At 44.8% G+C, this 25,479-nt stretch overlaps 2 protein-coding genes across 2 annotated transcripts in view; both read right to left on the reverse strand.

Moving 5' to 3' along the window:
• The window catches only part of LOC107119995 (sulfotransferase 1C2-like), an 11,749-nt gene extending 8,417 nt beyond the window's left edge, over window positions 1-3,332 (reverse strand). The window contains exon 1 of the mRNA XM_015422630.1: window positions 3,311-3,332. Coding sequence (XP_015278116.1) covers window positions 3,311-3,332 — 22 coding nt within the window. The remainder of the gene's footprint in view (window positions 1-3,310) is intronic.
• A 5,166-nt stretch (window positions 3,333-8,498) lies between these two features.
• Window positions 8,499-25,479, reverse strand: part of LOC107119996 (interferon-induced very large GTPase 1-like) — a 65,742-nt gene continuing 48,761 nt past the window's right edge. The window contains exon 7 of the mRNA XM_015422631.1: window positions 8,499-12,301. Coding sequence (XP_015278117.1) covers window positions 8,499-12,301 — 3,803 coding nt within the window. The remainder of the gene's footprint in view (window positions 12,302-25,479) is intronic.

The following is a 25,479-nucleotide window of genomic DNA, read 5'->3' on the forward strand; positions in this document are numbered from 1 at the left end:
ACGTTTTCACCTGGTGTCTGAAACGATCCCCCCCCCGGGGGGGGGAGCTTGGCCGGCTGGCCTGGAGCGCATTTCACACCTGTGGGGCCTCTGCTGAGCGTCGCCTGCTGGGGGGCCGCAAGAGCTTGAGCAGAGATCCCCCCCCCATCTTGAAACACAGAGGCTGGTTCACATGCAGGGATTTGATGGAGCGCTTTTGAGTCCGTGAAGCCCCGGATAGATGTGTGTGTGTGTGTGTGTGTGTGTGGTGTGGCGGGTGGGAGAGTTCCCAGGCCCCAGCCGCTCCGGCATCAGTGCGTCTTGCAACTCGGCCCCCGAAGAACTGCCAGCACTCGATGGGGCCGTTGCCCGTGCATTGCAGGACTGGATGCGGGTGGGTGGTGGGGGGACTTGAGCATGGTTTGCCTCTGGGCACTCACGGGGTCTCACATCGCGGCTTCCCTCCAGGGCACCCTCTCCCCTACGGAGGCAGCTCTGAGGGGCCAGGGGAGTGTCTGGCAGCCAGGAGCGGGGGGCTGGGGGCTGGGGGGGAACTGGGTGAGAACCACGAGTAATGGCTGGTGTGGCCCCCCCCCCCCCCCCCCCCGGGAGGCAGGCCTGGCTGTGATTCCTTTCCGCTGCATCATGTGCTTTTAAAATTCTTTACCCGGACCTCTTGCGAACGTTAACATGACGGCTTTCGTTTCTTCTCACTCAGGAAGAAAGAGTAAATAGTGCAGGCGCGGTTTTAGCTTCTCTCCGGGTCTAGGGCTTAAAAGCTCTCTCGACCCGGGGACGTCGATTTGGAAAACAGCAACCTCAGACGGGGGCCTTGCAAGGGGTTGGCTTTCTGTTTTACCTTTCCTCCCTTTGACTTTTCCGATCGCTCCTTCCGGGTGGCGGCCGCTCCTCGGAAGGAAAGGGCAATTGGTATTTATTCTTTTAAAAGTCTGGCAAGTCCCTCCCAGAAGACGGGATCAAAGGTTTCGGACTTAAGAGTAGTCGAGTAAAACCCTCCGTTAACGCCGTGGATCATTTTGGATTTTACATAAAATGGCACAGTTACACCAAGACCTCGTAAAACAAGTTGCTTAAAATAAATAAATCTGTGTTGCAAGGTCATCCCACCCACACAGGAGGAATTAATTGGCATTCTTGAACCGGCAAGAATCCCACAGTCAGAACCCTGCGCCCAGCAGAGCCGGTATTTCATCTGCACAAGAGGAGGAAATTCTGCCCATGGGGTGACAGGATGGAGAGGTATAGGTAACGTTGCTAAGATCTCTTTGCTACATGAACTATGTGAGTTCTGTCCGCGTTCACTATAACTATGCAGCTGTGGAGTCTGACATTTGTACGAAACGTCTGACACCCCTGTGGTCGTGTACGTGTCCCCATGCAAGAAATAATTTCCAAATAATTTCCATCTACTTTTCATAAAAAGGTAAAGGTTCCCTTGCTCGAGTCCAACTCTAGGGTTGCGGTGCTCATCTCTGTTTCAAAGCCGAAGAGCCAGCACTGTCCGTAGACATTTCCATGGTCATGTGGCCGGCACGACTAAACACCAAGGCGCACTGAATGCTGTTACCTTCCCACCTTAGTGGTACCTATTTATCTACTTACAGTTTCTTGCTTTTGAACTGCTAGGTTGGCAGGAGCTGGAACTAGAGACGGGAGCCCACTCCGTCATGCGGCAACTTGGGTCTCGAACTGCTGAACTTCCACACCCTGCAGTTCAGCGTCTTAACCACTTGAGCCACCACAGCTCCTTTTCATACCAGGCAGGAAAAACTATTCTGGTAGCAGTATTTGTCTCCCATGGGGTGAAAAGGCAGCTTGGTATATTGCCTGGAAAAACTACCAGAATGAAATTAAGTGGTTAAGAATCTCCCCTTGCCCCTTCCTTCTCTCTGAGGCTGCAACCCCCATAGCTGCAAGGCAGTATTAAAAAAAAGAAGGGGGAAACGACATAGAACCTACTATCATCTCGAGGATTATAAACCTGCAGTTCTTTTCCCCTAAATGAAACCAAATGTTCTTAGAATCTCAGATCCTAACCATGCATGGAAATGTCATAGATACTTCAGGTACATACAAGGTGGGTTATGTCTGGTGATGTAACAGGGAAGTTCACAGACCTGGGGCCAAGATTCTCTTTGGGGTATTGCTTGGGGTATCATTGTCCAGTTGACAGTCCTGAGATCAAGTAGAGAGGTGGATCTCATTGGGTGCTAAGGAAAGTGGCTGTTTTTTAGCTGAAGGTAGGATTGCCAGGTTCCCCTTGGCTACCAACAGGGGGTGTGGGGGGGGATAGGGTTCCGAGCTCCAGGTGGAGAAACTCCTGAAGATTTGGGGATGGAGCCTTGGGAGGACAGGGGCCCCAGTGGGATACACTGCCTTAAAGTCTGCCCTACAGAGCATCCTTTTTCTCCAAGGGAACTGATCTCTGCAGTCTCGAGATGAGCTGCAATTCCAGGGGATGGCATCCCTAGCTGAAGCACTCCAACTTGTCTTTGTAGATATTATTTACTTATATATCCTTCTTCAAAGGTCCCATCTCTGAATTACTTCATCAGTTTTTAGATAAGAAAGCTTTTTGATTACACCCAGAATGCACAAAATCTTGGTGAGTCATGGATGATGGCTACTACTGCCCCAGGCGCGAATAAGCAATGCCTTTTAACTGGACTAGGAGGCTGGGTTCTGTATGTCTGGGTCAAGCCCATTGACCTAACAGGGTCATGACTTTACTGAATCAAGCAGTGAGCTTCTTGGCAAAGGTCCTTTTCCTTCAGGTCAAGGTAGATTTATGGCCATCCTCAGCCATCCTGTTGAGACTGAAAATCCAAACAGTGGATACTAACTCATGAGGAGCACAATCCACTGGGATTTTCTTCTGCACATGCCTTACTGGAAAGAGCAGGAATACTACAATAATTTAACTTGTGCATGAACTTCCAGTTCATTTTGATGAGGTCTGTCCAGAGATTTGCACCACAGGGGTCAACATCTGTCACCCTTAAGGGGGTACAAAGGCCAACTGCCTCCCTTTATGTCACAGCAGGGTGCATTTCAAACTCTTACTCTGTCAATCAGCGACAAAACCTCCTTTAACATTCACCTCACCCTGACAGTGTGCGCATGTGCGGTTCATTTACAGACACCACTGTTAGAAACACCCTGAGATAAAACTGCCAGATTAGCAGTGAATTTAAAAGGAGAATCTGAAAAAGCCCATAAATGCAGCTACTTACATGGACTCCCCCAGCAGTTGAGGTCCCTTGTATCTGTGGAAATGGCAAACTGTTTGGGTGTGGCTTCAGTCACTCACCTGCTCTTTCGTAGCCAAACATCCTGTAGGAAACTTGATTGACGGTACCATAACCCAGTCAGCACCCAGGAGATTCCTACCACATGATCCCTATGAACTTATTTTTAGTGCCAAAGTCCACTGGTTTTCAATTCTTTGACAAGTGATATGGTAATGAATTCTATCAACTGAACCCATGTAAAATATTTTCCTAGACCAACAATGCAGGGAAGCAGAGTTACGCCCTTCTAAGCCTCTTGCCTTCAGTGGCCTTAAAAGTGTTCAACTTTGCTTAGAATGACACTAGGAGACTGCCAGGGAGAGTTATATAGATCAGGTGCAGCTGACTTCGATTTTAAGAGCTCTCTTGTAGGCCTTGTATGCCTTTATTGAATAAAATGCTGCCTCTTTCATCTATTCTGTGCAGACCCATTCTGTGGAAACAGAAAAGAGGAATCTGAAGGCAGACATGAAGACTTTTCCTCCTAACAATTTAATGACTTAGTTTCTCCACAATATGTGACCCAATCAAGGCATGCTAAAAAGCACTCTGCTTTCCCTGTGTGTCCACTTCAGTCTGCGTACTCAGAAGTTTTGCTTGGAAAACAATTATGTTTATTAACAATTTTTCATTGTAAACCATTGGATTATATAGTTAAACACCATAATCAGATTTTCAGTTTAATACTTTAGATAGTCAAGAAGAAAATTTTCAACCTGTATATAAACACTTGCCAAATCAGTGTATTATTAAACTATACTCCTACTGTTAGGCATTGCTTGAAAACAGCTAAAGCTTTCTTACAGCTCTTGGCAAAAAGTGTCCCAAATTTCCAATATGATCTCAGCATCTTTATGCATCAGGTTTTCTCATGTTTTCCTCCAGGTTCTTAAGATCTTCAGTTTAGCGTAGCGATTCCACACTTGTCTCTAGATCCAGGTCTTGGCAAACTCTTCATTAGTTATGATCTTGTTGCTAAAATTCCTCCTTCTGGACTGCAAATTGGAAGGTGCTCCAACGAACTCTGCATTGTTGATACTGTCCCATTCCCAGAGGTCATTTCGGGGGGGATTGCGGGGGAACGTTCCCCCCGGGTGAGGTGCAGGGGGCGGGGCACATGACGAAGTCCGCCCCCTGCTTCCGGCCGCCCCGCTTCCAGCCCTCATTCAGCCAGGAGGAGGCAGGAGAAGAGGGAGGGTAAGTTGCTTCCTCCCCGCCTCTCCCCACCCCTGCCTCCCTGGGGCCAGGGAGGGCCTTGGCGGGGCTTCCTCGCACTCCCGCCGGCCTTGCAGGTCCACCGCCGGGCCCCTGATGTCAGGGGGTGTGGCATATGCTAATGAGTTATGCTAATGAGTTCCCCTAGCTCTTTTTCTACGAAACGACCCCTGCCCATTCCCCATCCTCAATGGTCGCCAACTGGTTTGTTCTATTTTATTTCCACAACATTCTGTGCTGCTCCCTTAATTTACTGTGGAAAGCCACTGTGGTGTAGTAACTGAAGTGTTGGACTACAATCTGGGGAATCAGGTTCAAACCACCACCACCACCAAAGGGTGCTGGTTGACCTTGGGCTACTCACACACGCTCAGTCTAAACCTGCCTCACAGGGATGCTGTAAAGACAAAATGGAGGAGAGGAGAAAGCTGTGTGAGCTCCTTTGTTCCCCACTGTGCCCAGAGGCAAGGTATAAATATAGTAAATATAGCTGAAGACGAGAGGCAGGATAAAGGTAGGTTGGTGAGTGGCTGAGAACAAGAAAATAAGGCAGGGAATGGGAGAAGATATGGGGGCTGCCGGGAGGAGGGAGAAGGCAAATAATGCGGGGAAGGGAATACAAGGGAAAATTATGTGCCCCCCCCCCAAGTCCTTGAGTCCTCTGGAGAAAATGGCTGCTTTAGAGGGGTAGACTGTATGGCATTACACCCTGCTGAAGTCACTTCCCTCCCCAAACCTTGCCTCCCAAGTCTCCACCCCCAAATTTCCAGGAATTTTCCAACCTGGAGCTAGCAACCCTAAGGAAAAGGGGAGAGGCTATGGGGGCTTTCAGGAAAGGGGAAGAGGAAATAGTGGGGGAGGGGGGAATGAGATGTCCCCCACAAGTCCTTGAAGGTTTCCACTTGTCTATTTAAATACATAAATTACTCAGCTAAATAAATTCCCAGGAACATTCTTCCGTTTATTCAAAGTGTGCAGAATTTGTGGGATGCTATGAAGCATGCGGGTTTCAGCATCATCTTTCAAACCAGCTTCATCATAGCAAAAGCTTATTCTGATCTGTCAGTGAAATATCCAAGTAGGACTAGGGTTTCCACAGAGTTATGCACTTCTGGGTGTGTGAACAAGAAGCTTTCTCCTGATGAACTTGACCTCTGCAACTGGCAGTGTAAAGTTCAGTAGAAGCTATCATATGGAGAACACCATACTTTGGACAGTATGAAGCAATGCTTAGCAAGCAGGGCAGCAAATCTGGTAGGAAAATACAGAGAAGACCTTGTCAGGAGTGCCAGTGGCCTCACTAAAGCTTGAAAGTTATGCTTATAAGAAATGTAAAAATGCCATTCACATGAGAAAGATTTGATACAAATTTGACATTCATCAGGCTGAATATCTGAGAATAATTCAGGGGAATGCTGCTATGTCTTTTGATGAATGCAGGGTAAATGAGTACAGATTAGAAGAACAAGCACTGAAATGAGAGTTCAAAAGACAGTGGTCAGATACGTTGTTGGAAGTGTTACCCATTCCCTTAGAGAATTCACAGCTGTAATTACCCCGTGTATTAAAAAAAAAAGCAACTTCTCATTTTTGTTCAAATACAAGTTCCCTGAACACAATTCATATTTGGCTTTCTGCTAAGTGCACCAGTTGACTGAAAGCTACAAATATTATCATTATCAAAGAGGATGATAAGAAAAGAGGGCAAGGCAGAGGGAGGCTAGAGTCCATAGGTGCCACTGGACTTTTGTTTTGCAGCCCAAATAACCCTCTTATACTAGTGCTGCTCGAGTTTAACCAGTAGTTTCCTATATACTGCAGTTGAAGAGAGGGTATCTTAATAGCAGCCATGGAGACAGGACTGAGAGAGGAAAGAACAAACGGGGGAGGGAATAGGATGAAAACCCACCTCAAACATTTATTTTTATGAAACCCAGCTGTGTGAAGAGAACTCCAGACAGAGACTGAGACGGGGCAAGCAAAGGCCCTGTATGACACTATTGTGAGTTTAGCCTTGGTTGGGTGTGCTTGGGGAGCACCTGTTTCAAGGGGGCTTTTCTGTATTACCCAAGAAAGGGTTGCATACTTGATAGAAGGCATAATTTTTCTGTGGAAGGTACATCTGTCCCATCTGCTAAGCTTCAGAGACAACAAAACCAGGAAGAAATAGAGAGGGGATCTGGGCTTGGTTTTCTTTTCCGAAGGGGGGGGAACTGGGCTAGAGTGCCTACCAAGGCTCCCTCTAAGCTGTGGAGTCCTGTGAGCAAAAATTCTACTTGGTGAGCTCCTGGCATTAAAGTTGTGAGCGAGCGATTTGGCTGCTGCATGAATTAGTTTGTTCTGGAGCCATTCTTCCTGAGCTAAGACAAAAAACTGTTAGCCGGAGGCTAAAAAACTGTGAGCTAGCTCACACTAACTCAGCTTAGAGGGACCACTGGTGCCTACTTGTCGGGGAATTAAATGGCTGCTGACTGTTATCACTAATCTGATAGTTATCATATGAAAATAAAGACACGATTGCTTTGTTCACTTTGCCAAGATGCCAGTTATGTGCACTGCTATAGCACCTTGAGATTATCACACACTCCCAAACACATGAACATGTGTTCAAACTGACATGGGAAATTTGCTTGTGTGTTTGTGTAGGTAGTGCAAAACTGGGATCTTTTACCTAAAGAGTTGAATGTGTGTAGCAAATTTCATCAGGAAAAGGATGAGGAGAAGGATGAGAGACACCTAATGTAAAGGTTTTTAAAAGGAGTATGGCGTTTATTGAGGGATTTGTCCAATAGTTGAGGGATTTGTGCAATAGTGGGTGGGGGGAGACTCATCCTAAGCAAATACTAAGTCAAAGCATACATAAATAGCACGTTCCTTATCCAACTTAACAGTATAACAACAACAAAAAATCAACCAGAGCTGCTCTAGTTTGGAGCAGGAGTTACTTTTAAGTTAAAAGATGTAAATGTGGGGGAAATTGAGAACAGGACAGAGGAGAAGTGGAATCAGTTGGGACAAAGGTGTCCAGTTATCCAAATGTGAGGCTTAAATAGCAGGGAGAAGCAAAGCATCATCTCTCTGGGTGGTGTAGGACAGTTTGGAAAATAAAGGGAGATAGATGAAGATGGGGAGCAAAAGATATGCCTGCCCTAGTCTGTGTAGAAATCAGATGAAAGAATGAAGGATCCAGTGTGCTGGGAGCCTGAGTTGTAGTCCATGCTGTAGCCAGGATCAAACTCATATTTCTAGCTCTGAAGCCAGGCTAGTTATACTGTTTTGGTCCCATAGGATAACATGGATTATTTTCAGAAAACAAAGGATTTTGACAGAAGATAAAGGAATAACTTGGGAATTGAGTGAACTATTGGGAGAAGACTTATCAAAATGTGAGCGTGCTTATCAAATCAGCAGGAAAGGGCAGCCAGAAGGAAACTCAGTGACTGAACTACAATTCAGAACTACAGAACTGGAAACATGACCATGACACTGAGTCGTATATTCAGTGGGAACTTTGCGATAATGGGAAGTTCTGAATCAGAGGTTCCAGATTGCCACGTAGTACTTAATGTCTGAACTGTCCTGATGCCCAGCACATACCATGTAAAAAACAATACAGGGAGAGGCATTTTTTTTCTAGCCTGTTTTGACTCGATTGCCTCTCTCCTATTTGCAGAACTTGCCCTCCCTGATTTCTCCCCAAAAGGCTTCCTTGAATGTTGATGTTGATGCGAGATCATGGCTGTATTCATTGCTGCAGGATCCATCTAGAAACACAAAACTTGGCAATTGCTCCCCATGGTCTTTGCTTGCCTCATGGCTCCCATGACTTGCTCATGGTGTTACACGTGTAGCACATACACTCAGGCTGAGAGGGAGGGATGTGCATATGAAAGGGGGGGACGACAACACAGACTACTTACAGTGGATGGCTCTCATGAATGCTGAAGTTTTCTTGTAATCTCTGTTATTCGGTATTCTTTAAAACAGATGCTCTCAAGGCAGGGGTGCTTGTTTCATATTATAGGTTGCATTCAAGGCCTCCAATGCTTGTTCCTGGGTTATGTTTTCCCAATCTTCTGGCAAATCTGCTGGCTTGGCTTCATAGCATGCTGCAAATTTATGATTGAACTCTCTAAAAACAAACTTCCAGTAGTCAGAAGCGTTGATACTGGGATCTGGTTGGATGCACCAGTCTGGATAATAGACCCGGTAATCTTTGTAAGGATGCGATTCCCAGTTTGTTTTTGAATTTATGAATTTGACTTCGGAAGCCACATCTGTGGAGCACAGACTATAATCTAGCTTGTTTGATAATATCTTTTTGTATCTTCCTAACCCTTGGGGCCGATGGACAGCTGCAAAATGTTCCTTATGGTCACTCCCTCCAGCTTCACAGGGCACTTTGCAGAAGGGACACTGCTTCCCACAGCCAAACACTCGCTTGAAGATTTCATCCTGGGGCTTCACAGGCAATTTGGAGAGTTTGGATTCAATACTCAAGACATCAAACTCATACAGTATTCGTTTTTCCAAATCAGGAAGAAAGTTTTCTACGTAGTCAAAAAATTGCCCAGGATCAGACATATTCCTAAATTGTATCCCCCGGAGACTATCCTTAGAAATGACCAAATATTTCTGCATTTCTTGGCAAAAATTGTCCAAACACTCCCATATTTCAGAGTATTTATGCTTCAGGTTTTTCAGGGTTTCAGTTACATTCTTTTGTATAGCAGTCAGAATCCGTTTCTCCAAGTTCTTCAAGCCCTCATTTTCTGAAAAGTGATGCAGCACTTGTCTCAAGATCCAGCTCTTGACAAACGTCTCGTAGTCTTTGAGGTATTTCACATATTGGTCAAAATCTTTCTTGTCCAACAGCTCCTTCAGGACAGTAAACTGGAAGAAGCTCCGACTGGCATATTCAATGGACTGTGTGCTGGCAAGAAGATCGTCCACTATTTCTACTCCAAGTCTTTTGTTGACATAATCCACAAAAGCAGGATGGAGGCACTGGTCACAGAAATCCTTAGCCCTGCTTTGCTGGGCATCTTTTTCCAGGTAAAGATCTGTGAAAGTGGAGAAATACTGAGATTTCAGTCTATCCAGGCGTATACGGGGATCATTTTCCTTAATAAAATTGTCATGCATCTTCTGAAATAAATGAGCTGCTTCTCCCAAAATATGAAGCTTTAGGTCCACTTCAAAGGAAGGTGTTGTATGAAGTTTCTGAATATCACCTTCTTTAAGCTTCTCGTTGATCATATGCAAAAGTTCACTGCAATAAGTGGCATCATAGTCTCCTTTGGAACTGACTTTTTCATCAATGTATGACCTGCATTTGTCAATCAAGGAGTCAACAAGTTCTTTTACTCTACACAAATAATCATCTTCAGCAAAATTTTGCTTCATAAGGCACTGCCCTGGTGAGGATATATATACGTCTTTCATTCTGAAATTGTGTATCCTATAGCGTAACAAACCACCTGTCTCTAATTTTTGGTTGACTAGCCTTCCTCGAGAATCCAACTCTTTTGTCAGATGTTGTTCTACTTCTGAATCTATTTTGAGTTGCTGTAAGCCTATGGGTGATATTTCCATTAATGTTTCTCCCCACATTCTGTCAAATTCCCTTTTCAGCTCTTCACCTTGCAATTTGTGGTCTCTTTGCCTGCACTGTTCAAGAAGTCCGTCGACCTTTCCTTCAATTGTTTTCAGATATTCATCTTGGAGAGCATCAATCTTTTCCTGAGCTTTTTTAATGCGAATGGCATCTTGAATTTTGCTAGATGAAGAACTGTAAAGTTCACGGTGGAGGCTTTTGGCACTCCTGACAAAATCTTCTCTGTACTTTTCTACTAGATGCAGATTTGATGCTCCACTTTCAAAGTATTTGCTCAAATTCTCCAATATCTGTAGTTCTTCACATTTCAGTTTCTGATGAAGTTCATGCTGCCAGTTCTGGCAATCAGATTCATCATGGGGAGCATTCTGTATCATAGTTTCCTGTTCAGAAACCCAGAAGTGCATCTCTCTGCGGAAAGCCCAGTCCCATTCAGAATATTTCATTGATAAACTGGTATAGGCTTCTGCTATTAGGCTGTTCCGGAAACTGAAAATGAAGTTTTCATGTTTCACAGCATTCCACAAACTTTTCACCCATTCAATAAACTGAGGGATGTCCCTGGAAGGTCTTTTATGTGATCTCATGATTTCAAAAAGGCACTGCTTTAGCTCAAACACTTTTTCACTGTATGCCACGTTCACTGAAGCCATAGGTGGCACTCCGTGCCACAGACTTGGAATATACCAATTGTGCATTTCAGAGTCATAGTCCATGATATCTGAAAACTTGATCTCCCTGTCAAGCTTTTCCATTTTTGCTACACTTTTAGTCAATTCATCAAGCTGTTCCAAAAGTAGTTTCCTATCTTTCCTGTTTTGGTCATGTGCAGAAACATCACTGACGTTCTGATGCACAAACTGGCAGTTGGGTTTTTGCCCAATTCCCTCCATCCGCAGGAAGGCATGAGTCACAATCTGCAGGATGTCCTTCATTTCGGCGGCATTCTCCATGGCCATGTTCACAATTGTTACATCACTCAGCCCAATCACCAGAGTGGCCAACTCATTGTCGTGTTGATAGCTGTCTTCCAGTTTGGCCAGTTCAGGAGCTTTCAAGCCTTCTGTGTCGATGACCAGGATGAACTCACAGCCCAGCTCCTGAATCAGGTTCTCCCGGACCTTAAGAAGAGTCATGAAGGCCCCTCGTGTACATCGACCACTGCTCACAGCAAACTGCAGCCCAAACATGGTGTTGAGAAGGGTGGATTTCCCAGTGCTCTGCACTCCCAGTACAGTTATCACAAACATTCGGGACCGCTTTCTCAGTTTTTGATGGACTTTACTCAAAACATCAGTTATCCACTGCAAGGGGATGTTGGAAGCATCTCCATCAATCAGCTCTAAAGGAAACCCTTCCAGCATCAGGTCAGCAGCAGTGCTGGGGAAATCAGCAAACTGAGGTTTGGATCTTCCAATTTTGCTGTTTTTAATCACTGAATGTTCTGCTTCATAAAACTGGCCCAGTTCACGCATGAAGTGCTCAACTCCCAAGGAAGACTCTTTGTGGTCAGCCTGTAACTTATTTCTCCTACCAATATTATCCAGGTTGAACTTAATCCATTTTAAGAAGTAGTGCTTCTTTGCTGGCTGTGTATGTTTGATGCCATTAATAAAATTTTGAAAGCTAGGAGTGAGATTGCATTGATACTGCTGTTCACGCCACTTTATCAGCTGGCCTTTCAGTTTTGTTCTGTAATTCTCTGGAGGCATGTCTCCGTGTCTTTTCATCCTGCACAATTCTTTCTCCACTTTTGCCAATTTTTTCCCAAGATCACTTTGGAGTTTTAGATTTTTTGCCTTGTAAACTGCTACATCTTTTATGTCTTGCGTGATTTCTCCAGCCCATTCAAGAGCTTTCTGACATTCTTTGCAGTCCTCATCCACCAGGATTTTAAGCTCACGGGCCACCGTAGCCATGTTTTGTACACTTATTTTTTTGCATTGAGTGGTGATGACTATGCTTTTAATCATAGACTGCAACTTTTCCACAAATTCTGCCTCATTTATTGTAGCACTTTTTATTAATACATGTGAATTGTTGAAATTAAGCACTGAAGACAATTGTTCTAAGAAAAACAAAGTTTCATCAAATTCATTTCCATTACATTTCAGGATGATAAAATAGTACTGGATGGATAGTTCTGTCAGTGATGACAAGACAGAATATTCTCTCTCCCCTATGTGTTCAGCAAATATAAACACAGCTGAGGAAACTTGTGTTAAAAATTTAAATTGCACCAAATGTGACTCAAAATCACCACGGAGATTTGCTAGAGCAACTGCTTCTGGTAGGAGACTCGACCTCTTTTGCTCTCCTGGCAAATACCAAGAAACTTCTACAAGACCATTGGCAATTTCTCGAGGGATGTTCCCTCCCTTCATGTCCCGGTGTACAAAGAAATCGTGGTGCTGCTGGGAGGAGCTTAGAAACTGATTGACAAATTTGGACTTGGAGAAACTCGATTTTCCCATCCGCACAAAAGAGATGGTTGGCATGGATATGAGCACCAGGCTCTCCTCTCTAAAACCCCTGCTGTCAGCCAGGGAATGGGGCCTCCATGTTTTCACAATGTCCCTCATGGCCCACAGCATTAGGGTGCAATGGGAAGTCTCTAAAGGAGGCAAGAGTAAAGGCAGGGCAAACTGGCACATGGACATTTTGAGGAGTATCTGCTGCTGGAGGAAATGATCTGAAGAAAACAGAACAGCACAAAGGACATCAAGGGGGTTCATGGAAACACTCTCTCTTTTTTCACTAAAGAAACTGCTCCCAACAACCTTCTTTCCTGCTTCCTCTTTTTTCCATTTTTTATTGTTATGCTTGGGTTTTGGTCCAAGGCTGGTGCTCCTGGCTGTCACATTCAGAGCCAAGACCTTCCTCAGAAAATGCCGTGGCAGGTCTCCCAATTTAAGAGGGGTACATTCCTTTAGATTTCCTTCACTGATTTCCAGGACTTCTTGTAATGTGATTTTTTTGCTTCTACATAACTCCAGTTTCTCAAGGATTAGCCCCATTTTTCTCCCTGAAGAAAGATTTAAATATATTTATGTTAGTTTATATTATCTGAGCTCAGCATCCTGTCACTTACATCAGGCTACTGGATTCTGACTCCTCTCACTTCACCACTGACACTCTTGCCCCTTCCCTAATGCTGTTTGCCACTGTGCTCAAGGCTAGTCTTAACCAATGGGAAACTGGGCCAGCTGCCATGGGCCCTTGCGGGGTGGGAGAGACAAACACCTATGGACCTGCACCCCCAACAGAGGGGGAAAAAAAGAAGACTCACACAGCCACCACTTGTGTCTGCCCAGTCTGGGGTTTGGACAGCTGTCTCAGTGGTGGCCAATTGTGCCACCCTGTCTGGGACTCCAATTACCACTAGGGTTGCCAGGTCTGGGAAATACTTGGAGATTTTGGGGGTGGAGCTAGGAGAGGCCGGGGTTTGGGGAGGGGAGGGGCCTCAGCATGGTACAATGCCATAGAGTCCACCCTTCAAAGCAGCCATTTTCTCCAGGGGAGCTGATCTCTGCCAGCTGGAGATCAGTTGCAAAAGCGCGAGATCCCCAGGCCCCACCTGGAGGCTGGCAGCCCTAACTACCACCCAGCTCACATGGAACTTGGGCTGCTCCTTGCTTGAGCCAGAGGTGGGAACAGTGACTTTGGGGCTCCAGCCCAGATGTTGGTCAGGACCACAGAATCACTAAGACCGACCCAAGTGTGGTCAGTTATTAGGAAGCATACAGGGGAGGAAGAGGGCCACAAACAGACAGGAAAGTTAACAGTCCCAGTGAATGGAACAGCCAACTGGACAATTTAGCTGAGCCACACTAGAGTCCTGCCTCAAGATTCTGGAGTTCTTTAAGAGTGTTACAAGAACATAAACCTATGCCATTATAGTTATATATTATATAATGGAATTCTAAATAGTGGTTGACAAAGTCCTTCACCAAGGCTCCTATGAACTTTCAGTCATGGGACAAGATGGGCTCTCTTGTGGATTATTAACTCATTAACTCCTGGGAAACAGAGGATAACTTGGCATAACGATGGGAAGTTAGCAGGGGTGTCCCCCAGAGATCTGAACTGGGACTGGTGCTGCTGGGGATGTCAAATGATACCAAATTATATGGGAAAGTGAAAACCATCCTATCTTTATAAACAGACTGGTGGGTGGCTAAGCTGGCAATAACTAACCAGTAAAGCAGTCTTACAGCTTTGGTGGACAGTTCAACAAATATGATGACTCTGTGACTGGCAGCAATGAAAAAGGTAGAGATAACTAGGAAAGGGAGCCAAAAGAAAACCATAAGATTCATAAAGCCATTGTATAGACATATAGTATCGTCCCATTTGGAATACTATATATAGTTTTCATCATCACCTCTCAAAAAGGATGTAGCAGAAATAATCTTATGACCCGAATTTGGGGTACAAGTCCAGACCCTGCCCCCAGAAGCTCAGCTGAGCCCACCAGTGCAGATAACACACTGCCAGTTTTGAAAAGAGTTCTCAGCACACATGACTCTTCTACTTTTCAAAGCTAGGAGGGGCAGGGGCCACTTTCACCACAGGTTTTTGGGATTATAAGAGCTGCTTCTTGTAAGGCCCTTTCTGCTGCAGCTGCCACCAGCCTCTGCTGCTGTCTCTCAGACCCATCTGCCTCTCCCCAGAGTGAGAAGCTCAAATTAGACATGACAGTCATCATGGGTCCATCCCATGGCTGCCAACATTTTACGCCAGACCATCCAAGTTCCAGAACTTCTCCAGCCTGTGCCAACATCTCATCCACGAGACTGGGCCCAGGCCAGAGGGAAGGGCCGGCCTACCAGTGGGACAAGGGGAGCACAGTGATGCCACAGGAGTTCGTCTCACCCTGCCTATGTGACCTCTGCATACACCTTCCACTCCCTGGTTGCACCAGGCCCTCTTTATGGAGCCCCAGAGGGTCACCTCCTTGGAAACAAGAGACCTCTGCTGGAGAGCGAGAGGGGGTCTGGTCGGGGACAGGTAGGGGCAACCCTGGCTCTCCTCTGATTTGAGCACAGCTCAGAGATCAGAACCGTAGCTATCTTTCATTCTCTTTTCCAGTGTGTCAGAATTATAGTGCAGGACCCTTAGCACAGGCCCTGGTGAATCTTTGAGAATCCTAGAGAGAAAAAGAACAACAGGGCCTTGGTTCTCTTATCAATCAATCAATCAATCAATCAATCAATAGACCTTTAATGGCATACATAACATTAAAATCAGAGACAGTAAATGACACAATCAACTAAAAGTCTGAGATAATTATAAGATCATGAAACGGAGTTTCCCAAGTTTTTCACTCTTATCACATCAACTAAAAAATTGGCCACTGTCACAGTAATCTCTGCTGTTGTATCATTCAATAGAATTTGACATTTTATTTTATTGGGAAGGTGATGTTTACCATGCAACCAAGTATTTAACCATTTTTCCCTAGCAAATGCATGCAACGAACAGTCTAACAGTATGTGATCAATTGAGTCAAGAGAGTTAGAGCCACAGTCACATCTTTGTTCGTGCTTAGGAATATTTTGAAACCTACCATACAGTAGTTTTGATGGAAAGGCATTTACTCGTGCAAGGGAGAAAGCTCTTCGATGGCTAGGACTATCAAGATTATACAAATACTGGGGAATACATCCCACAACATTCTTAAGATTTAATGTAGCTGAAGAGCAGACGGGGATGAAAGGGCTGCAATTTTTGAAATTCAATATCTAAAAGCCTCTGTTTGATTGTTTTAAAGATATACACTTCAGAGGAAAAAGCTAGCTCCTCCAAGGAGAGGCCCATAGATCTTATTTTGGATCGAATATTATAGTCCCAAGAGGTACAATGAATTTCCTTAAACAGAAAGGACAAGAGCGAACCATCTTCAATGTTAAAATACAATTTAAGCCAGTAACGGACCATTAACACCCATGACTTGGTTTCAATCAAATTAAGTCCTAATTCAGAACACAAGGTTCTCTTATCTATAAGTGACAAAAATAACACTACAGCTAGCTGTGGGTCCTCCCTGGGTACAGGCATAGACCCTTGTCCCAGGTGACATAAGCCAATCCAAGGAAAGAAGAGCAGCAAATACAGGAAAGGGGTTATGAGAGCCAATGCACCCCCATGTTCAGGGTTACTCTCATTCCCTTGGGGTGAGCTGTCACAGTGGTTCTCTTTCTACACTACGGCAGCAACAGGGCTAACTCCAGGTATGTCCCTGTCTGTAACTGGGTGCATGTCTGCCTGAGCAAAATCCAGCCATCTCTTGTCTCATTTGTAGCACAATAAATCTCTTCCTTATGCACCTGTGTGCGCACTATCTCTTGCCTTCTCACAAAGCAGGAGAAAGTTTCTCTGCCTCTAAGAGCTTGGACTTAATCACCCCAGATGATGAACAAGGAGGTGGACATGCTGGGTTAGCCAGGGGCCCCCTTTTGGACTATGAACATACGCATTTACAGGCGTATGAGCGTTGATTGCTGGAGTATGAAATTTGGTCATATGAAATTGAGTCAGTTATGAATTTTGCAGAGTCTCGATGATAAGCAGAATGAACTGAGACCATCACTCCATTCAGCTGTTGTTGTTGCTGTTTCTGAACTTTTCAAGTACATGAGCTTGCTGAAGGCAGGGACTAGCTCAGCATTAACAGCAGTGGGGGCAAAAGATGGATTTCAGAGCACAGTCCACTCTGTTCTGCTCTTCTGCCCTACCCAAGCGAGATAACTTCTTTGCAGCACACTCTAGGAGACATATCCTTTGAGAAAGTAAAGGCATCACAGTCCTAAGTACGGGGCTATTTAACGGTGGGAAACAGAACGTTGGACTAGATGAACCAAAATTGTAAACTGGTTTGAATTGGGAGCTTTAGTGACAAGCAGTGTTATTCTATTTTGTTTTGTTTTCACTTTGGGGCCTGTCATATTTCTGGAGACTGGTTTGGCTTTGTTGACTTGTTTTTCACTCCTCCGGACTGTAGTTCATGAGAGGGTTTATGCTAGAATAAAATCTTGTTATCTTTTAAGGTGCCGTAAGACTCCTATTTATTTTTAGTGTGACAGACTAACATTCTTATCCCATAAGATTGTTGTCAGAATGCAGATGATAAGGAAAATTAGGAAAGCCCTCTTCAGATGACATATGTAGGTAGAACACAGAACCTGCAGAGGGGGGAGGGAAATGAGCATAATAGGCCCACCCCCCAGCCTACTCCTCGCTTTCCTGATCATGGAGCCTATGTGAGTACAGTTTGCAGTGCACAGGAGCTTGCCTTTATTCTTGGAAATATGGGTTGGTGGGGGCAGAGGCAGCTGTCTTGTTTTTGGTCCCCCTTCTATGTGGATTGTTTTCTACTTACACATGTCAACAGCAGGAGGCTATTGTTAACTGTTTTGAGCCTTATGGAGAAAGCCAAATGACGGCAGCCTTTTATTCCGTTCTGGCTTCTGTGTTTTGATTTATTTTGGTGATATTGTAGTGGAATTGTTGCTTACATGTTTGCTGATAGCTACTTTGGGTTTCCTTTTTGAAGAAAAAGCTACTATTAGTATTTTAAGTAAATCATGGATAAAGCAAATGTAACACTCACTCTGTTCTGGAACAAGGTAATTCATAACGGAGGAGTAAGCTTCCCCTGCCTTTGCCTTCCACCTCCCCATCATGCCGGGGCTTTTGTTTTTTGAATCTTCGTTTGTTTCTCCCAAGGAAGATGTTGGCTCTGAATCCACTGCCCTACAGCAGAAAGGTGTATAAACATCAGAGGGGAAAAAACCAAAAGCCAGACCTAGTTAGGATACAAAGACTTGCCTTGGACTGGGTCAGACCAGTGGTTCATCTAGCACAGTACTGTCCAAGGGTATTCCGTTTTTGAGAGGCAGTGTAGTGTTTAGGGTACTGGTTTAGGGCTTAAGAGACCTGGGTGTGTATCCCCCACTGCCAGGAAGATTATACTGAGCCAAGCCTCTGGTCTATCCAGGTCATTATTGCCTGCTCAGAATGGCAGTGGATCTTCAGGGTCTGTGGTGGAGGCCTTTCATATCACCTACTGCTTGAGTGGAGTGCCTGGTCATTGAACCTGGGACCTTCTGCATGTAAACCGGGTGCTCTGCCACTAAGCCACACCTCTCCCCTACAATGGAAGAGGGAGAACCACATATACCACTCTGGGCTCCTTCAGAGCATGATAAAATTGCACTAAACAGATATTGCTGTGGATGCCTCAAATATGTTATAGCCTTACAGGAGGGCTGGCTGGATATCAGTGATGGGAAGAGCCAGGCAAGTTACAAACATCTGCCTCTTTACCTAGGGATAACAGGAACCTAGCTTCCTAGGGATGAGGACTGGCTATTGAGACGACATCCAACTACCTGAGACAATTTCCAATTTTAAATTGTAAAGTGCCTTGGATGTCTTACCAATACACATGTGTATAAGAATCTTAAGCATGTGAAAAATTATAATGCACTGGTGAACAACCAGAATTTTAGTTTATTTGTCTGCTTTTTAAATTGGAACATGCAAGATTGAAATCAGCCCACCCTTGCTGTCGGATGCCCAATGACCCCCACTTACCCTTTCATGGAAATTTTGGGTGAACTGACTTGCTTGGACTCTGTTTCTGTCTCCCCTGAAAAGGGTGTATCATCCACTGGTTCTGACTTAGAAATGTTTCCTGTGCTCCAAAAACTGGCAAGATCCTCTGTGGATTGTAAAGAGGAAGACTCCCCTGCTGGAAAATAAGAGCACAGAATTTAGATGAACAGCTTCAGTAGCTTACTTGACGGATAATCTCTCTGAGGTCTGTCCAACGTGTGAGCTAACAAATTAAATCCACTCCATCAGCCACGGATGGCACTTTTTGCTTGCATGTTAAGAGTCACTGGATGGATGAGAGCTCTCAAGTACAAGGATGCTCTTAAACCATTTTAAATCATAGTTGGGTGCATGTGAGTGAGAGTACAGATAAAGAAAGGAAAGGAAAGGAAAAGAGAGAAAGAGAGAGAGAAAGATCAGTTTGAACCAAAAAGCCCCATGATTCCCAAGTAAGCTTGCAGCTGGAATCATTTCAGAAAGTTTCATTTCTTCTTTCATGATACCATCAAAGCAGGGCAGATTGATTTACATCAAGTTGATTGCTGGATTTAAATCAGCAAGGAAAAGGGCTGATTTAAATCACTGACTTAAGTCAAGTTTCCCATTAATGCATTTTCACATAAACAAAGTGCAGATCTGATAACTAAAACATTAATTTATAATGAAACAGCATTTACCCCAGCCAGGATGGTGTCATAATTTTTAGATTATTTTCCTAATTTTGGAAAATAGTACATAATAGTTTACTAAATGGCCAATTTTGTCTTGTCTCTGTCAAGCAGCAATGCTTTAGCAATAACTAAGTTGAATGCAACCTTATTTATATGTAATATTTTATTTAACTGAACAACCCTAAATTTCACATAACTCCTTGGTTCACATATTCAGGAGCCTCCTGAGTTTCCAAGCCTTGATATTTTGTTTTCAGATTTTGTTAACTCTAACAGAGAAGTTAATAGTAAAGGGTGTCAAACTAGATGTCACCCTCATTTGTATTTATGGATTTATGGATTAAAACAGAAAACTGGGCTGTGTTTGGGGAGCGGTGGCACAGGGGATTTATCCTTTGGCTAAACATCTGAGCTGAACAGGACTGCTGTCAATTCGAGCCCCGCACTTGGTGTGAGCTACCAAGTCTTGTCCCCAGCTCGCCGTCCACCCAGCGGTTCGAAAGCTTCGGCGAGTAGATAAAATGGGTACCGCTCCTTAGAGAGAGCGGGCACACTAAACCCCCCCATGGGTGAGGTGTTAAGCCAACAACGGAAAGGTCCGTGTGTAACATCATAAGCCTACGCAGCCTGCAATGGGACATTCTGGCCATTCCAGCCAGACGGTGGTAGTGGTGTGCTGCGCCTGAAAAAAATGCTGACGACATCAAGAGCGACGCTGAGAGAGAAGAGAGAAGAGAGAGAAGCTGCCGGGAACACACCTGATGATCACCGCAGACCATAAACTCCTTCGACTGGAGTGTGTGCAATTTAAATGATATATGTTTGTCCTCCCTTACCCCCCTCATTGTTAGTCCCATGACAACAAAGAGTAACTGTACATCGCTCAGAGCCGGCAGCTCTGCAAGGATTGAGCGATCAATAAATTGAAAGATTATTATTATTATTATTATTATTACTTGGAATTGTTGCTCATTAAGTAAACCTCTGTGCAGTCACACATTGGGAACTGCTTGAGGGCATGGCCAGCTGTGGCATCAGAGTGCATCGGAGTGAGAGGTCTTCTTTCCCCTTCCTTTCCATCATTTTAGCCACCTCCCTGTCATGTGACTATGGAGGGAAGAGAGAACCAGTGTTCCCTCTAAGCTGAGTTAGTATGAGTTAGCTCACAGTTTTTTAGCCTCCGGCTCACACATTTTTGTCTTAGCTCAGGAAGGATGGCTCCAGAGCAAACTAATTTATGCAGCAGCCAAATCGCTCACTCACAACTTTTAATCTCAGTAGCTCACAAAGCAGAATTTCTGCTCACAAGTGTGGGAAAGCAGTGCAATCTCCTGCCTGGAGATTGGTAACCCAAAAGTATTTGTGTGCTAAGAGAAGTCTGGTGACTGCCTCAACTACGCAGTCAGTTAGCCTTGAGAGAGGGGGAGTGGCTGAGATAAGAGAACTTGCCTACATTCCTTAGTTCATGTGTCATGCCTAGGATGATGTAATGTATGAAAGGGTGGGGGAAAGGAGGAGATGAATTTTGAATAAATACAGCTGGTGAGTGAGAGGGGGAGATTCATTCATTCATGGGTTCCTTCCTTCCTTCATTCAGCCAGCTTTCTGCAGAAGCTGTTTGTCTCGTGTCGTCTTTGCATCGCCTGCACCCCCATACCCCAAGGAGCAGCACCACACACAAGACTCCACAGCTTAGAGGAAACATTGGAGAGAACCCTGTCTCAGTCCTTTCCTTGCCACCTCTTGGCTTCCTTAGACAGCCTATAATGGGGACAAGGGAAAGGAAATGTGTTGATTGCACCAGAATCACTCAATCAACAACAACTACTCAAATTGTCTTTGAAAAATTATCAAATTACCTTTGTTGGACTCTGCCAGGAGTTTGGGAAGCAAATCAGAGAAGCAGACACTTGGCTACTTAGTGACATTTACCCATGATTCATAAATAAAAAAAAACATACTTGAGCCTACACAGACACACTGATCTAGGCCACAGTAACTAGAAGACTATACTATTGTAACACTGTATATGGGACTACCCTTGAAGAGTACTTGCAAATGTCAGCTAGTGCAAATTATCATGGCTCAAGTGCCTGAATTCTGGTAATTTTTCTCCGTACCACACAGACCTGTGTTCCAGTGCATTATTTAAAACGGATGCCAAGGGAAGGGAGGTGGTCAGTTGCTAAACTGCTAATTGTCTGGGAGCACACAAGTGTGGTAAGCCATCCCTGTGGTACTTTGATTTTGGGTGGTGGCAGACATAGGCACAAGGCAGAGCCTTAGGATGGTGTCATGGTAGGGAAGCTGGGAGTGCTGGCCCTCTTGGTGGGTAATTTGCAGTACCAAAAGACCGAAAGAAAACACCTCTGAGGATGGATTGGGCTGGGAGAGTGGTCTGTTTCCTGGCAGCAACTCAGGGTGCTGGTGGTGCCTAGACACCTTGGAGGGTCAAACAGAGCACGGTGCTCATGGGTCAGTAGGGCCATTCCTGACGACGAGAGGGGGAGAGCCATCTGACTTTGATGGCTTTCTGGTGCCACTACAAGCCTGCCCTATTTAAAAGAGCTTTTAATGTAACTGGAACCTGTTTGTCCCAATGCAGGCAGAGTGGAGAAGGGGCATCACTGCAGTTCCTTCACCCACAAAGTAATAAGGGAAGGAAGGGGAAACTCCATTTGCCCATCCACAAGAAGTGTTCACACCAGGGAGGAAAAGCCTCATGCAGGACTACCACCATTTGGTTAAAAGCCAAAAGGAAAAAAGGGGAGCTTTAGAGGGAATGCTGTGTTGCCATGCCAAGTGTGAAGCTAACCAACAGATTTTTTTAAAAAAAGAAAAGAATAAGTCCGCAATCCCAACATTTTAGAAAGTGTAGTTTACCATCTTCTAAATATTCAGAAATGGGCCGCAAGCTTGGCAAGATGCGCCTCAGGTTATCCAGGTACTCCAGGAATTTCTGATGTGTTGCTGAGTCTCCTTTTTCCAACACCATCACCATCAGGTTTTCTACTAATTCCTTTGGATCCTTGTGGCTCAGGAATGACAACTCATCTTGTGTAAGGAAGTTCTGGTATTTGACCGAGTTGGAGATCAGGTCTGGGTGCCGTTGGAGAGCTGCTGTTAACTTCCTTCTGGCCTCATGTAAAAGTTTGGAGGGGTTCTTATCATCATGAGCAAAGACTTCCAAGGTAGTAGAGCTGCAAATTAAGAAATAATAATAATAAAAAAGCCTTTTGCTTTAAACAGGTCGTTTGAATGGGTTTATCCAGGGACTGGTAGTGTGTGAGAAATCACCTTCCCCAGTTGGAGCTCTGTTTGGACAAGCTGGGACTTACAGGCAACATGATGTAAGCAGTTCAAGTGAATTAACTGGATGTAGCCATGTTCTCAGAGCTGGCAACCCTATCTGAGGCAGTCAACAGAGGTTCCCTTTTCCCGCGGATGTCATTCAGCACATGTGTTCCATGACAGAGTCAGTGGGTGATTCTTTGGTTTGGAACACTGAGATGAACGTATTAATTGTGCTACCATGTTTATTGGAGGAAGAAGCCAAAGATGAGGATGCTACAGCAAAGGTAGACATCCCTGGTGGTCTAGATAACAAGCTGAAAGCAAACTTGCAAGATTCTGGCCTGCTAACCTTTCAGCAAAAAGAACTGGTGGCAGATTGCCAGGTCTCCCTGGCCTAGCTCTCAAGGTCTTTGGTCAAAGCCTATTGCTGTGCAGCTGGCTTTTGTACAAGGGTCTGCATCATGATCTTTCACCTCTCGTGCCCACCCTCCTAGGCTGCAAGTGGCCAAAAGGCTGAGGGATCACGTGTGTTAGGGGTGTGTGTGCTTGCTCTCTTTCCTAGAGCAACCCTTACCCCCTGTCCTAATCCCACAATAGCCACTGCCACCAGCCAGATCCCCCTTCCCCCAAATTTATTCTCCCAGTAGTCTGATTCACTGAAAGTATGGTTTTAGTGTGAGTGAATAAGAAATTATACTTTCCCTCTCTTTGCCTGCCGTCTCTCCAGCTTGGCCAGATGTTTGATATCTATGCATTGATGAGCAGCCGGGAATTCACAGCCTGAGATCTTTAAAAGTAAAAGTTCTTTATTATATGAAGAGCGTGGAGTTATGGGAGTGTCTATCAGAACAAGGGTCCAGATGTTGCGAAAACAAAGGAAATCAAAAACAGTACTAATTCAGGTTTCACTGGACACTCAGATACCTTGGCATTTCTCCCAGAGAGATGGGCACAAGTCAGCAGGGATAACAGAGGATGGTCAATGCAGTCCTCGCTCAGTCACCCCCCCCACACACACACACAAGGTTCCCTGCTCTTGGCACCCTCTCCCTCAGTGATTTTTAAAAAAAATTTCCCTCCCAGCTGGGATGGATTCTGTTTGACCAATCCTGTATTGTGGGGTTGAGTCCCCCACTTTCTGCCAAGCTTGCATCTAACCAATCATATCATGTTGTGCACTTCTGGCTTCCAGGGCTCCAGGCCAGGATATTTAATCTCCATGGCAGTATCACCAAATGATCCCTTCTCCTTCTCCCATTTATCACCATGTGGGGATGTTTCCTTCCTTTTATAGCAGCTTTCTCATACGTGTGTTTTCCATGAGGCAGATAGCCCCTCTTTAAACAGGCCTGGGCTTGATTCAAGGCATCCTTCATTCCACTGACATAAGTCCCCATTAAGCCAAAGAAAGGAATAGATTGGCTCTTACTCATGACTTGATATACGCTAGCATCAAGAAGAAGCAGTTCCAGCCATCACACTTATATTTCCATCTACTTTTCCCCATCTGTCTGATCTTAAGAACTATTCATCTTCATTTAGCAAAGTGAAAGCTATTTAGATTGAGCAAAGGATGAAAATAAAATATTACTTTGTTATTTCGCATTTACCATTTATAGATGGGAGAGGGTAATCACGGCTCTGGTGGCTAACTCAGACACTTGTGTGTGTATATAAGTGCCGTCCAGTCGCAGCTGTATATAAGTGCCGTCAAGTCGCAGCAATTTATGGTGACCCCAGCGAGGGGCTTTAAAGGCAAGTGAGAAGCAGAGATGGTTTGCCATTTCCTTCCTCTGCAAAGTCTGCCTTGGTGGTCTCCCATCCAAGTACTGACCCTATTTAGCTTCTGAGATCTGACAAGACTGGGCTATACCATGCCGCCTTCCCTCATGGCTCAAAGGGTCACAGTATGGGCCTAGAGAAGATCCATTTAAAATGGAGGCATTACTCAAGCTGCAGCTTCTGTTTTTTTCTGGTGAGTGGGTCCAGCTGACTGATCTCTGCAAATAGGCCCAAGAGATCAACCAGAGTTCTAATTTATGGCCCATCATCTTCACATGCATTCTTTTCTTCAGCTTTTATTCCCCATAAGAACCTAAACCTATTTATGCTTGATCAGAAGACCATTTAGTCCAGCAATCCTGATTCTGAGAGAAGCCAATCAAGATGCCACAGAGAAGCCTACAAACGGGGCCCACAGACAACAGCCTTCACCTGCTGGCAGCTCTTCAGCACCTGACAGTCAGAGCTATTGTGTCTCTGAAACTGACTCCATTTGGCTCACTTGGCTAATAAATAGCCAGCAATAAACGTACCCTCCATAGATCTGTCCAACTCCCTTTTTAAATCCATCTAAGTGATATTATTTATTTAGAAAATTGTTATGCTGCCTTTCAATGAACCTGCCTAAGGTGGCTTACAAAGCATAAATAATAAAATCAAGTATTAAAAGATATTAATTAGGATCCAGCATTAAAAACCCAGCCCACCTATCGTTAAGTCATTGGACCACCATGTTTGCTACTAGAAAAAGTGACAGTGCAGATGGATGGGTGAGACCAAGGCATAACTCCCCCACGCACAAGCCACCCTCCCCAGCTGTCTGTACAAAGGGTCCTGTACTCTGTGGCTCTATGAGTCATCATAGATTACTGTGGCTCCCCCTGTGGCATGGGAGGACCAAAACCTACACCAGGCTTCAGCAAAGTAATATCAAGGAAAAGGAGGAGGAGGAGGAGGAGGAGCATGTATAACCTGTCCTTCCCTTCCTCTC

Source organism: Gekko japonicus, unplaced genomic scaffold (assembly GCF_001447785.1).
Source record: "Gekko japonicus isolate JY-2015 unplaced genomic scaffold, Gekko_japonicus_V1.1 scaffold1980, whole genome shotgun sequence".
NCBI classification, from domain to species: Eukaryota; Metazoa; Chordata; class Lepidosauria; order Squamata; family Gekkonidae; genus Gekko; species Gekko japonicus.